Source organism: Heterocephalus glaber, unplaced genomic scaffold (genome assembly GCF_053883595.1).
Source record: "Heterocephalus glaber isolate CG9 unplaced genomic scaffold, H.glaber_assembly_v1.0 deba00001504, whole genome shotgun sequence".
In the NCBI taxonomy this organism is placed as follows: Eukaryota; Metazoa; Chordata; class Mammalia; order Rodentia; family Bathyergidae; genus Heterocephalus; species Heterocephalus glaber.
Window position 1 is genome coordinate 70,735,319 of NW_028258324.1, and position 13,932 is coordinate 70,749,250.

At 45.4% G+C, this 13,932-nt stretch overlaps 1 protein-coding gene across 6 annotated transcripts in view; it reads left to right on the forward strand.

Moving 5' to 3' along the window:
* Positions 1-13,932, forward strand: part of Abcc5 (ATP binding cassette subfamily C member 5) — an 86,959-nt gene that overhangs the window by 38,477 nt on the left and 34,550 nt on the right. For 5 of the 6 annotated variants that reach the window (XM_004834907.4, XM_087186809.1, XM_021256281.2 and 2 more), the window contains 7 exons: positions 2,537-2,770; positions 2,910-3,083; positions 3,772-3,919; positions 5,214-5,362; positions 5,762-5,869; positions 10,045-10,401; positions 13,629-13,700. In XM_004834907.4, coding sequence (XP_004834964.2) covers positions 2,537-2,770; positions 2,910-3,083; positions 3,772-3,919; positions 5,214-5,362; positions 5,762-5,869; positions 10,045-10,401; positions 13,629-13,700 — 1,242 coding nt within the window. Of the gene's footprint in view, positions 1-197; positions 273-612; positions 1,802-2,536; positions 2,771-2,909; positions 3,084-3,771; positions 3,920-5,213; positions 5,363-5,761; positions 5,870-10,044; positions 10,402-13,628; positions 13,701-13,932 lie in introns of those variants that run through there. The other variant, XM_004834910.4, reaches the window with a different exon arrangement.

The window sequence follows — 13,932 nt, forward strand, 5'->3', positions numbered from 1 at the left end:
GAGAGGCTCCCTCAGTGTTGCCATCTCTTTCAGAATGCTAGCTCTGCCCCGGGGCCCGGGGAGGACAGTGCAGTCTTAGAGAGGTAAGTTCCCGCCCCTCCAACCTCTCTCCAGCTGCAGCTCGCTTGGTGCTGTCAGGATCTGGACTTGGGGGGAGTCTCTCTGTAGTGGAACCAGTGACAGAAGCTGTTCTTTAGAATTTTCAGGATGGCTGTGTTCTTCGGTCAGAATGAGAGAGTCAAGCTGGGCAGAATCTCTCGCCAAGAGTTCAGGTAAGGTAATGTTTATTCACTGGGAATGCCTTCCACAGCCAGACAGCTATGCTGACAGTCTCGAGTTTTCTCCCAGTTTGTTTAGATTTAAATGATAAATTTGTAACTTTTTTAAAAACTGAATTTTGTTTGGATTTTTCATGAAAGTCTTTTTTACTTTGCCCCATACAAAATTGTTTGAAATGTCATTGCTTTTTAAAAACACTATGTGTTGGAAGTTCTTTAATCTGCTGTTTCCTCTTCTCCCCTTTGAAAGTTTTGCGAGGTGTAAACATTGGTTATGTCTTTTACCTCCCCTCCTCCCCCTGGGAGGGCCTGTGCCCTTACCCGGTGCTGACAGCCGGCACTCTAAGGTATGGGAAGGAAGGAGCCCCCAACCACCACCTGCTGTCCTTGCACGCCTGCCTTTGGAGACTCTCCATCAGTGCCGCGGTGTGAGAACGTGCTTCACCGCACACCATCCTACTGAGTTGCTTCACGGGAGGAGAAGGGGTCTGACCCCGCGACTCAGTTCCACATTTTGGATGCATACTGGAGAAGAAGCCAATCTTCTTGGTAGTAAACCAGCAGCCCAGCTGTATGCAGAGGGAACCCACATACTGCCTATAAGCCAAAAAAATCTGAGGGAGGAGAGGAGTGGATACAGTAGTGCTTAGGATCTGAGACTTCCTATTTATTCAGTTCATTTACTGGGCCTTGACATAATCCTGATGGGTGGGATCTCAGGGCCCAGTGAACACCTAGTGTTGAGTAGCCCTCAGGAAAAGTGAGAACAGAAGAGCTTGGAGACAGTGTGGGCTCTGGAAGTCAGCATTAGCCACCTCAGGATGGTTGTGTCCCGCCTCCACCCTTGTCCGTCATTCATTGCTGGCTTACAGCTGGAGTAAGCTTTGCTAGGAGCCAGGGCAGATGGGTAGCTAGGTTTCGAGTTAAGTTTTTTCTTCCTTTAGTGGTGGGGGGTTAGGTTTGGGTTTCTTTTGTTGTGGTTAGTTTTATTTTTGCCAAGATCAGTTTTAACTACAAGGACTTGAAAAGACTCTAAAGGATCCCAGCAGTTTTTCCTTGAGGCCTAGACTTTTTTATTCTGTCCTGAGCAGAGATAATTTTTCGAGCTTAGGGCGCCAGCAGCACCAGCAGTTTTAAGCAGAGTACTTTTTCAGAGCATTTTTCGTTTTGCTTTATTTTAAATTTTTTTTTCCTTAGCAGCAAGGTCTTTATTCCTAAAGAACCCACTCCATTGCAGAATCACTGCAACTTGAGGAGCCCTAACTGGTTAAGTGCCATCAGCCTGATGTACTGCTTCGGACTCTGGAAATCAATACTGGTTCTGTTTTGTATTTCCACTGTGTGTAGCTAAAACAGTTGGAGGCCAGCTGACCTGTTGGATGGCCCGCCCTGTATAACTGACTCTGTATGTTCCACTGTATGTTACTGCAATGCTCCTGCTGTTGTACAGTGTTTGTGAGATGCTCTTTGAAGATGGTGCCTTTATATTTTTTTCATTTTCAATAAAAGTACATTACTTCCGACTTCTGGTATTTGATACTGTTGCTGAATGTGCCTGTGTGAGTGCGCTGGGGTGTTCGCAGGACCGCAGAGCTGGAGGTGGCGCTCGGGCTTGGGGGCTGGCCGGCTCCCTTCCTGCAGGTGGTGTTAGACATACGCTACCTGAGGTAATCCGTTTTCGTTTTGGGGAGGGAGTGGGGGTGTGGGGAGGGCCCGTGGGGGGCTCTGGATTCTTGGTAGTCTGCTTTGTTTGCTCTCTGCTGTACTATTAAACTGCTGATGTTTATTTTCAGGAATGTTTTGCAAATGCACTTCTCACTCTTCCCCAGTACAACTGTAGGTACACTGTTCCTTTTTATCAAATAAGCACGTTTGAAACAGTACAAAGACAGGTCTTAATTTCATTTAAAGAAATGTATCCATGTGTGGAGATACTGGAATAAGGTCAAATACATACTTTTGAATGACCATGTGTTTAGAACTAATTTCAGCTCATGGACAGGCTTACGTTACATTAGAAAGAGTAATGGTTTAGATGATGTCCCTAAGGAAAAGAGTTTCAAATTGGACTGAGTTCCGCCAAACACCCTGTGTAAATTATTTTGGGCAGCTTCTCAGATGCCCTGGAGGTTTTTCTTTGCTTGTACACTGACCACTGAACCGTGGAGCAGCCTACTCTTTCTAACTTAACATAGCACTGTGGCCCTGTGTGTGGGTACCGTGGGGATGTTAACAGTGATATGTGTTTCTCCCTGTAGGCCTTCGTAGTGAAACACCTCTTGGAGTACACCCAGGCAACAGAGTCTAACCTGCAGTACAGCCTGCTGTTGGTCCTGGGCCTCCTCCTGACGGAAGTTGTGCGGTCCTGGTCGCTTGCACTGACTTGGGCATTGAATTACCGAACTGGCATCCGCTTGCGGGGGGCCATCCTGACCATGGCATTCAAGAAGATCCTTAAGCTGAAGAACATTAAAGAGAAGTCCGTGGGCGAGGTGAGTGTGCTCTAGGGCAGAGAGTGGTTCCCAGCTTGAGCCACGTCTTTCCCGGGGGTCTGCTGGTCCTTCATCTTCCTCTGGAGACAAATGACCTGTGTCCTTGCAAGGGCCTCTCACTGCTCTTTGTATCTTGTAGCTTATCAATCTTTGCTCCAATGACGGACAGAGGATGTTTGAGGCAGCTGCTGTTGGCAGTTTATTGGCCGGAGGACCTGTTGTTGCCATCTTAGGCATGATCTATAATGGAATTATCCTGGGACCCACAGCCTTCCTGGGCTCAGCTGTTTTTATCCTCTTCTATCCAGCGATGGTGAGTAAGTCTCGTAGCTATATCTTGGCAGCTTCTCCCTGGGAGTTGCATTATTTCATTGGGCTGCAGTAGGCTCATTCCCTGGCTGGAAATGTCCTTAGGGTGGCTGCCTGGTTTGGGAAAGTCTGAAGTGAGAGGGTTCTTGGTCCATATGGATAGAATCTTTGCTCAAGAAGAAGTAAGGTGTCACTTGTATAAAGGCAGTGGTTCCCAATGAAAAACAGAGTGTAGGGCTGGACATTTAGCTCAGTGGTTTTGCCGCCTGCTGCGCAAGTGAAAGGACCCGAGTTCGATCCCCAGTACCAAAAAAAAAAACCCAGCAAAAAACAGAGTCTGAGTGAGGGAGGCCGGCAGGGCCCCCTCCCAGGTAGCATGGGAATGTTTGTGTTCCTGGTCTTCAGTTCCTACTGACTAATGTGGTGCTCCTGTTTCCTTCCACAGTGGGAGCACTCGTATCTGTGAGCACCCTGAAGTTATTTGTCTTCACTGCCAGACAGTGAGATAACTAAATAATATTTGTTTATGGCTCAGCTGGTCACTTTTATTAAAAATAACATGACTACATGAAACCTGGCCTGTCCCAGAAAAACAGGATAATATATGTGTTTTTCTTTGAATGAACTTAAGCAGCTCAGGCAGTTCTTCAGTTTGAATGACTGATTTGATATGGCATTGCTTTTCCTTTCAGATGTTTGTATCACGGCTTACTGCGTATTTCAGGGGAAAGTGTGTGGCCGCCACAGATGAGCGTGTCCAGAAGATGAACGAAGTTCTCACCTACATTAAATTTATCAAAATGTATGCCTGGGTCAAAGCGTTTTCTCAGAGTGTTCAAAGTGAGTGTAAAGATTTCCTGTGTGTAGATGTGGAAAGGATTTTGGATTCTTGGGTCTGTTCATTCACACACTTTGCTTCCTGAGCATATTAGATATACTACGATTTCTAATGTCTAGGATCATAATATTATAGAATCTTTATGTTCAAAAGGAATCGTAGAGATGTGAACCTATAACTTCATCCCACAAATGAGGATATTGACCCCTGGGAAAATTGTGATATCCCCCAACACCTGGGATAACACAGCTAGTTAGAATTTTCTAATTCCATTACAAAGACCCCAAATTATACTCTTACCCTGCCAAGGTTTTCCAACCTGGCCATGAGGAAGGATGTCGCAGATAACAATATCAAATGCTGCTGAGAGTTCCACTTGCCCCCCTCTACTCTGTGGTTGCAGATGTGCCAAAGGTGGTTGTGTGACCCTACAGGTGAGCTTGGACGTCAGCATGCCTGGACTCTGGTCCTAGCTCTGCCACTCACTAGAATCTGGTTTATGTTTTTAATTTTTTATTTTTTTGGTACCAGGGATCAAACTTGGAAGCTTGGGCTTATGAGGCAGGTAGCAGAACCACTGAGCTAAATCCCTGGCCCATGGTTTATGTTTTTAAATAATTGGTTTATGTTGGGTCACAGGGTTCTCAGTGCCTGACCCAGTCCTCAGTGTAGGCATAAACATAGCAGATATGTAGGTGCCACAAAGCTGGGAGGACTAATTACCACAGGATACTTCCTACTCTGTGGTCTCTCGTACTCTGTGGTTGCTCTGTTAATAAGGGCGTCAGCTTTTAAATACTTAAGAAAAGTCATTCTGGGGGTAGAAATTGTATCTTATCTGTCTTCTTCCAGTCCTCTTTACTGCTTTTCGTGTGGAATTTCCTATCCTAGTGCCAACTTACAGCAGGCATTTTAAGAAATCTGAGTTCTTTTTAAATTCTCCAGTGCTGTTGTGTAGTCCTCCCTGTGATTCCTGAGCCAAAAATAAACAAAGCAGGTAAACCAACAAAACTGTCCGTTGTAGATACAATTAACCTGTTCATTTCTTCTAAATCCAAGCGAAAGAGTTGGAGAAAGGCAGGTGATTGGTGTACTAATGATTGCTTTCTGTTAGTTTTTTCCTATAACTTGATCCATTTCAGACCTCACCTTTAATGGTAGCATTGATAGTTACATTAAACCAGCATTTGCACATTGGGGTTCAAGGGTCGTTTTAAAACTTACTTGTGTCTGAAGACCAAGTCTTGTTTAGTGCTGGAAAACAATATCCCAAGGTTTCCTGCTTTTTATTCATAGAAATCCGAGAGGAGGAGCGTCGGATATTGGAAAAAGCTGGCTACTTCCAGAGCATCACTGTTGGTGTGGCTCCCATAGTGGTGGTGATCGCCAGTGTGGTGACCTTTTCTGTTCACATGACCCTTGGCTTCGATCTGACAGCAGCACAGGTCAGGGGACCTCAGGGGTAGGGGTGTTTTAGAAATACAGTATGCAGGATGCTCTGGTCCTCTTGCTAGTGCATTTGGAGGTTCCTGTAAGAATTAGGCAGTTTTTCATTTATGTGCCTAAGCTGAGAAGTGCACGAATAGGGAACCAGCCCTTACACAAGACAGTGTATGGCTTTAATTCTGAAAAGACAGATCAACCTGTGGCTCAGATTTACTGAGAATTTTAATTGATGGTCTCAGAAAAACCCTAAATGAAAAAATACATCTGACTTGTAGTAACATTTGATAGCCAAGTTGTAACCTTTCTACCACCTAAAAGGAAATTGGCAGTGTCTTCCTATTTTAGTTGCATAGCCAGATTAACCAAGCTCAGTTTCTCCTCTTTTCCTGGTTTTTAAGGCTTTCACAGTGGTGACTGTCTTCAATTCCATGACTTTTGCTTTGAAAGTAACACCCTTCTCAGTGAAGTCCCTCTCAGAGGCATCAGTGGCTGTTGACAGATTTAAGGTAAGTGGCTCCTGCCCCTCAGCTTGTGTCAGGATCTGTCCCTGGCACAACTGCTGCCTCTTCTCCCAGGGCCCACACAGACTGGCCACACTTGATTTTGGCTTGCTGTGAGCCTTTGGCAAGTTGATAAGAAAGGAGCAGTGGAGGAAACTGATTAAGAAAAGGCTAGTTACCCTTTTTCATTGATGTGAGTTTTTACCTTTTCTGGCCAGCCTGATTCTGGGCTCAGTGTTCCCTCACAGAGGGCACCCCTTCCACCCAGGCCTGATGTGGATGTATGCTTAGCTCCCTGGGGACTAAGTGATTTAAACTTGCACTTGAGACCAGAACTGTCAGGTTTTCCTCCCCTGAATCATTGCTACTGTCATTTTGATTGGTTGATATGCTAAGTCCTTTTTGATACTTTTTTTTTCCTGACCTGTGGTTGCCACTCATGATATGGGGACTGCAGTGACATGGAATAGTCATAAAACTAGGTCACATTGAGAAGTGCAGTTAAGTAAATATCAGATTTTTTTCCCTTGTGAGTGGTTAGTTGATCATACCTGGGCTCTGTCCTTTGTGCCCTCAGGATAAAATAAATACATGATTCAAGAGGGAGATTTATTTTGGCCGTGGTGAGAGACAGGTATTTGAAAGTGATTAACACTTACTTAAAAAAAAAAAAAAGGAGCAGCACTATTTGAGCTGGACCTGCTTGACAGTGGCACTCCCAAGCCCCTGCTGTTCTTCCCAGTGAGAGCAACAGAGAAGTGATTATGTGACATAAAGTTCTGAACCTCACATGTTTGAGGGATGGACATCGCTACCTTCGAGGCTCAGGAGGAAACAACTTAGGTTTCCTGTGTAAGGAGAGCAGAGTAGCCTCCTGTGATTTATTTATATCTACTCAATCAAATGACTTTGGTTGGGTCAAGACAGCAAGTCCTCCAGAATGTACCTTCACCTCCATATCCTTGCCCTCCCCAGCCCAGCTGCTACAGAGACAGAAAGCAGAGTCATATGAACAGGAATGTGCCGGTGGCAGTTGGAGCTTCATTTTGCTTAATCCACAATATCCAGTCATGGGAGAAAGGAAATGTTTCAAGTAGGAAGTTCTCTCCCATCTGTTTCTGTAGCCTTATTAGAGTGCATTTGGTTGGGTATTAGTTGAAGAAAGGAGTATACAGTGTAGCTTGGTTCTCCTTTTTTTTTTTTTTTTCCCTTGAGAGCTTTCTGCTCCTTACTTATTAGTGAGGACTTGAGTTAGCAGGTGGATTTCATATCATAGTTCCTTTCTCTGTCCAGGAAGCATTCAGAGTTAATAATAGAAGCAAAATCACCCACAACTTTCATTTTGTGCCCCATTTTGTCTTATGCCTCTTGGCAGGTTTTATATTTTTCCTTCCTTTGTTTTAAAGATGCTTTGCCCAAGATAACAAGTGTTTATTATCTAATCCTTCCCCAACTCTCAGCTGTTTCTTTCTTATTATCTTAGGACTTACTAATTAGAATGACACTGACATCATTAGGCTTTTGGGGGAAGGAGCTATTTTTTAGGTATAAAGCAGATGTTTCTCATAAATGTTTTGAGTTCTTTGGTGGAAATCTGCCTCAATCCTGAAGGATCATCTCAGGTGGCCTTTTGAAAACAACAACAAAACTTTCTGAGATTTTATCGTTCCCCAAAAGCGTCTGTTCTCCCATCATTTTGTTTGAGATGGATAAGAGAACAAGGGCAGGACTTGCCTCTTTGATTTATTTTGCACAAGTTGAAATTCAGTACAGATGCTGCAAAACCTTACTTTTTATGTTTGTTTTTGGTACTGGGGATCAAACTCAGGACCTTGCACCACTTGTGAGGCAGGCGGCAGCACCACTGAGCTAAATCCCTGGCCCCAGAACCCTACTTTTTAACCTTGTGTCTTGTTTTTTTTATTTTATTTTTTGTTACCGGGGATTGAACTCGAGTCCTTGCGCTTGCACAGCAGACGGCGAAACCACTGAGCTAAATCCCCGGCCCATTCTGTCTCTTTTTATTTTGTATTATAACCTTTCTTTTTTCAATTGGAGTTGGGGATCTGATCATCAAGCGGGATTATAGTCTTTTCTCTGAGCTGCCCTGGAAGTGCATCTTGTAGAACAAAAGACAGAGAGATAGCAAATTTCTAGGAGAGTGATAACTTGTAGAAAGGCAATGAAAAGCTACTTTTTGGCTTTTCTGGGCAGATTGTTACCAGTGTAAAGTGGCTAACTTTTGTAAAATAAAAACCCAGGATGGGGCTGGGGATCTAGCTCAGTGGCTCCACCACCTGCCTCGAAAGTGCAAGGACCAGTGTTCAATCCCCGGTACCAAAAAAACAAACACAGGATTCCCAATTAAATACTGCATGGAACATTCTTAGACTGAAAAATTACTTCTTATTTATCTGGAATCCAGATTTAACTGGTTATCTTGTATTGTAGGTGGCAGCCCTGTGAGTATTCCCTCTGCTGTTCAAGAGATACATTCTGATTTGATTCTTTCAGTGAACAAAAGTAGTGTTTTGATGATCAGTGTCCCATGGGAAAGTTGAGGTTTATGGTTTGTGTACGTCTTAAGATTTTGTTATCCTGGCAGGTGCAAATCAAAGTGGTAATAAATCAGGTCTCATGAGGCCCTTTTCTGCCTCAGTGTGTCAGGGCAGGGCGACCTGAGGCTGAGATCTCCCAGTGAGTGGGAAGGAAACCGGAAGGGGCTGTGGATACCAGTTGGCTCCAACATTTTCTTAGTAGTTCACTTAGACCTAAATGAGCTCCATCCTCTTAAAAACTCAAGGCCAGAGAAATTATGGAAATTGTCAGCTTGTGGTTTTGCTCTGTGAAGGGGTAAAATATTTATCTTATTCTTAGCTTAGTCTTTCAGGAAGGCTCTGAACAGATGAGACCAACAGCTGTTTTCAGAAAGCAAAGGCTAAACCTACAGTTGATCAAGAGTAAAGATTATCTAGGAAATTTAGAAAGATGGTACTTCTGGGAACATTGGAGGTTAGGAGTGAAGAAAACATGTGGTCGCTTCGGGGAAGAAAAGAGCAAGCATAGAAGTGTAGGATCCAAGAGAATGGGAAAGGGATTATACGTTACATTTAATACCATCTGCCAAGTTCAAGCTAGTTAGGGGTTCTCAGTAACTAAGCAAGGGGTCCAGGCCCTGAAAGTCACTTTTTCAGTAAAGGTTTTCTAACATTGTACAATATTTTTTTGGTACCAGGGATCGAACTCAGGACCTTGCGCTTACAAGGCAGGCAACAGCACCACTGAGCTAAATCCCCATATTTAAAACATTTTTTAAAAAATCATTCTGGGAATCTCAGTAGCATAGTGATCTGTAGAGATTACTGGTACAAAAGGTGATGGTCAGAAGGGATCCAAGTCTTACAGGAAAGCCTGGGGTTATGATTTAATATTAGTGTTTCAGATCTAATTTCAGAGGTACTTCCCTCTTTAAAACAGTCCGTTTTCCTTTCCTTTAGCTTAACTCAGGGGAGCTCTAGGAATGAGCAGGAAGAGCCTTGTTCTCCCCACAAGCAATGTTTCTCAGGGAAGATACCCTTTCGCTCCACTCGGCCCATTCCTCTGTTTGAATTATCCCAAGTCCCAAGTATGAGTTCAGGGCCAGAAGATGCATGCTACTGTCGATAGACCCTGAGACCCTTTTTCTAACCTTAGCTATGTAAGCCTGTGAACAGACTCAGTTCAGCCTCTACAAAAGGTACCAAGCCATGGGGGAGGGAGGACAGGCAGGTTTGGGATTCTGTGGGAATGGTCTGGAGGGAAAACAGGGTGGAGATGGTTTGCATAGGGATCAACGTGCTACTCGGGAACTCATGAGCAAAAGCAAGGAGTGGAATACCAGTTGGTTTAGTGTCCTTCTGTCCACATTAGGCTGGCAGAAAGGGAGAGGGTAGCTTAGCCTGTAATTTAGGGGAGAGGGTGGGTCAGTGGTCAAGGCCCCCATACCTCCTCAGGTTGCCCTGTGTTCCCGAGACCCCTTGATGGGCCCAAGGCGAGGCTACACTAATGAGCTACCTTTTGCCCTTCAGCTTCCTTCCACTGTATAGCTGATGTGTTTTGCTACGTGAGTGTACGCCCTAGGCTTGTCTCCCTGGTCTTGATCCAGTGTCTCATCTTTGCACCTCTCTCACAACTCCTATCAGAGTTTGTTTCTAATGGAAGAGGTTCACATGATAAAGAACAAACCAGCCAGTCCTCACATCAAGATAGAGATGAAAAATGCCACCTTGGCATGGGACTCCTCCCACTCCAGTATCCAGAACTCGCCCAAGCTGACCCCCAAAATGAAAAAAGACAAGAGGGCTGCCAGGGGCAAGAAAGAGAAGGTGAGGCAGCTGCAGCGCCCTGAGCATCAGGCGGTGCTGGCAGAGCAGAAGGGCCACCTCCTCCTGGACAGTGATGAGCGGCCCAGTCCCGAGGAGGAAGACAGCAAGCACATCCACCTGGGGAGCCTGCGCCTGCAGAGGACACTGTACAACATCGACTTGGAAGTACAAGAGGTGAGCCGTGCACTTCTGCCCTCCTCCACCCACCGCCGCTCAGATTGGGCAAGAGCAGGCAGCTGCTGCACCTCTTAGCAAAGTGTTCTGATGTGAGTGACATGGAACCAAGGAGCAGATTGGGCCAGCTCTAATTCCAAAAGGAATATTTAAGCATTTAATGACAGAATTCATAACAACTGATCTCATGAGATGCTCATTTCACAAACAAGGAAATGAAGCATTCAAGTGGATTTTCCAGGCTTTTGCCCTGATTCAGTCTCTGGCTATTATGTGAGTTGCAGTGATTATTTCTGATATTATAATTCTGTAGTCACTGGCTCCTCAAGGCCATGCAACCCTGGCCCCTAACAGATATCCTCAGTGTTGCTCTTCTCCACAGTCATACTGTAGCATTTTAATATAAGTGAAGGATTGGCTTGGTATGTGGTGTCGCAGCACAGGTAGCTCAAGACTGGGCTCTTGGAGTGGCTAGAACAGACACTTTTAAGCTTCAGACTGACTGGCAGCCAGCAGCCTTTTCCCGGGAAATGTCCTGGAGACTCCAGATGTGTGTATGTTTGCTCACTCTTCAGCCATTTTTTGTGTGCCAACTCTGTGCCAGGTACTGTTGTAGGGCTGGGATATAGAGACAGAAAACCATCCAGACAAAAATCCCTGCCTCTTAGAGCTTCCCTTCTGAATGTCACAGACAGAGTATAAACAAGTAATCTGTGCTGTTTGTCAGATTGTGCTAGGGGCTCGAGAAAGGGGCCGAGTGCCGGGACAGGGCCGTGGTCTCAGCAGGCCGCCTGAGGGAAGGCCTCCTTTACAAGGGACTGTCTTGCACAGACCAAGGGAGGTGAGGGAGTGAGCCGAGTGCCTTTGGGAGAAGAGGAGCACTGCTGGCTGAAGGAACAGGAGCACAGAGGCCCTGCATCTGGTGAGCATGGCAGAGAGCAGTGGGTGCTGAGGCTGGAGAGCAGGGCCCAGAGCCTCCCATGGGATGGCTTCTCCCAGAGTGGGAAGAGAAGGCATGGAGGATTTGGAGCACAAGTTCTGGCTCATTATGAGGAGAATTGTCCAATTGTCCTCGCTAGTGGGTTCAGAAGACCATGTAGGGAGAAAAGAAGAGAGCAGGAAACATAGTTAAGGGTGAGGATTTAGCTCAGTGGTGCTGCTGCCTGCCTCACAAGCACAAGGTCCTGAGTTCGATCCCTGGTACCACAAAAGAAGCACAGTTAAGGTTCTCCACTGTAGTGCAGAAGGAAGAGGAGGATGCCTTAGACCAAGGGTGGTGGCAGTGAAGGAGGGGTAAGAAGTTTCATCCACACAACTATTGTAGATTCTTACACAGTGGTTAGCAAAATCAGCAACGCACTGGAGCTGTTGGGGGGGCAAATCCAGGGCCTGGTGAGGAGGAGCAGAGAGCTTCACATCCTTTTTTTTTTTTGTACTGGGAATTGAACTCGAGACCTTGTGCTTGCAAGGCAGGCCGCGGAACCACTGAGCTAAATCCCCAGCCCGAGCTTCCCATTCTCGATGGCCATAAGCGAGAAGTGAGATGGCCTGAAACTGTTGGCGTAGTTCAGTGTTCAAGAGCGCTCAAGTCCTTTTTTACTTCACTCTTACCAATGGCCTTCTCATTTAATAACCATGTTGGTGACTGGGGCAGCTGTTACAGAGCTAATAAGCTGTGTAGAGAATTACTTCCATACTCAGCTGAAACTTCCATTGCATCTTGAATCTTGATCTTCACTCTGCACTTCAGAACCCACAGACATATGACACACCTTTAGCCATTGGAAAAGAAGCTCTGCAGCTCTCCCCGGGCTCTCAGGCAGAGGAAGGGGTGGACATATTTGGGGCACCTCTTCTGTGCACCAGGCACTCCTTCATTGTTGCCTGAGCTCTCGTTACCACCAGGCGCTAATCTTCCAGATGCCTGGACCATGTCAGACCCACTGTTTGGGCAGCGTACTTTAGTTCCCAGTTCTTTGTAACTCCTCCCCGAAGGTCCCCAGAGCCCAGCGAGGAAGGCAGATGCAATACAACCTGTGCATGCTGGTGGGATTGGAGTCCAGTCACTGCTGTCTGCCTCCAGAGTCCACGCTGCTTCCTTCTGTCCCTGGGGCCTTGGGCCCACAGTACCCTTTTAAACTCATCTGTCTTTCCGTGTGGGTTTTCAGCACCACCTCCTGAGAGTCGTTATCTTACTTGACGATACAGTCAGCCCTCCATACCACATGCTGTCTGCATTCCCATGTTCCAATCAATTGCACATAGAAAATGTTTAGGGGAAAATTAAATCTGTACTGAATGTGTACAGACTTTTTTCTTGCTGCTATTCCCTAAACAATGCATCCAACAGCGCTTTATATAGCACTTACGTTGTACTAGGTATTATAAGCAATCTAGAGCTGACGTACATTGTACTGGAGGAGATAGGTAGCTTATATACAAATACTGTGCTCTTTTATGTAAGGGATTTGAGCATCCACAAATTTTGTTGTCTTTCAGGTCCAGGAACCAGTCTCCCATGGATATTGAGGGATGACTGTATTCAGTTAATCACAGGCTTTGTTTTCCATTTCTATTTGGAATGGGTAGCAAAAATGTTCCTCAGATTTTTTGAAATATTTTAGCAAAATATATGTGTAACAATGCATATAGTTTTTGTTCAAAATAATTTATAAACCCTGGATAAACATCACAATAAAATAGTTTTCAGGAAGCCATCTGTTCCAATAGTAGCAATAAAGACAAATGAATAAAAAATATGATTACCATTGCCAGGTGTGGTGGCACACACCTATAATCCCAGCACTCTGGAGGCTGAGGCAAGAGGATTGCTGCGAGTTCAAGGCCAGCCTGACCTACATAGTGAGACCCTGGCTCAAAAAAACAAAACAAAACAAAGAAAGAGCAATAAAAGTGATTACCAGCAATGTTGGAAAGAGGCAAAGACTTTCTAAAAGCCCTTGTAGGATACTGTAGTATATGTGGCACATCTGATTTTTCTAAAGGACTTCCATTTCTGTTACCTCAGTGTATCCTCACAGAAACCATACAAAAAAGGCAGCTGAGAAGTGAGGAAATAAAGGTAAGTGGATCGTCGAGTCTTGAGGCAGACAGTTACCATATTGATGCAGTAAAGTTAATGCATCTTTCCCCAAAGAAATTGTTGGTGCTTAAGGTGAGCCATCGGTAGTCTCTTCATGACCTTCCTGTCTGTGTGTTCTGTCTAGGGCAAACTGGTCGGAATCTGTGGCAGTGTGGGAAGTGGAAAAACCTCACTCGTTTCAGCCATTTTAGGCCAGGTAAGATTTTTGTTACAGACCTTGGCATTTTCTGCTTTTCTGTCAGGACCCTGTATAACCAACTTCTCAGGAAAAACGAGCTCATTTGTTGCAGAGAATCATGAGAGGTGGAGCCAGAGGAGCCTTGCTCTGTGCTGGGCCCCCATTTCCGCCCTTGGCAGTCTTGTCTGGAAGGGTGCAGCAAGCGACTGACTGACTGGTGCCCAGCTGGTGTCACCGGCCCCTTCTGTTC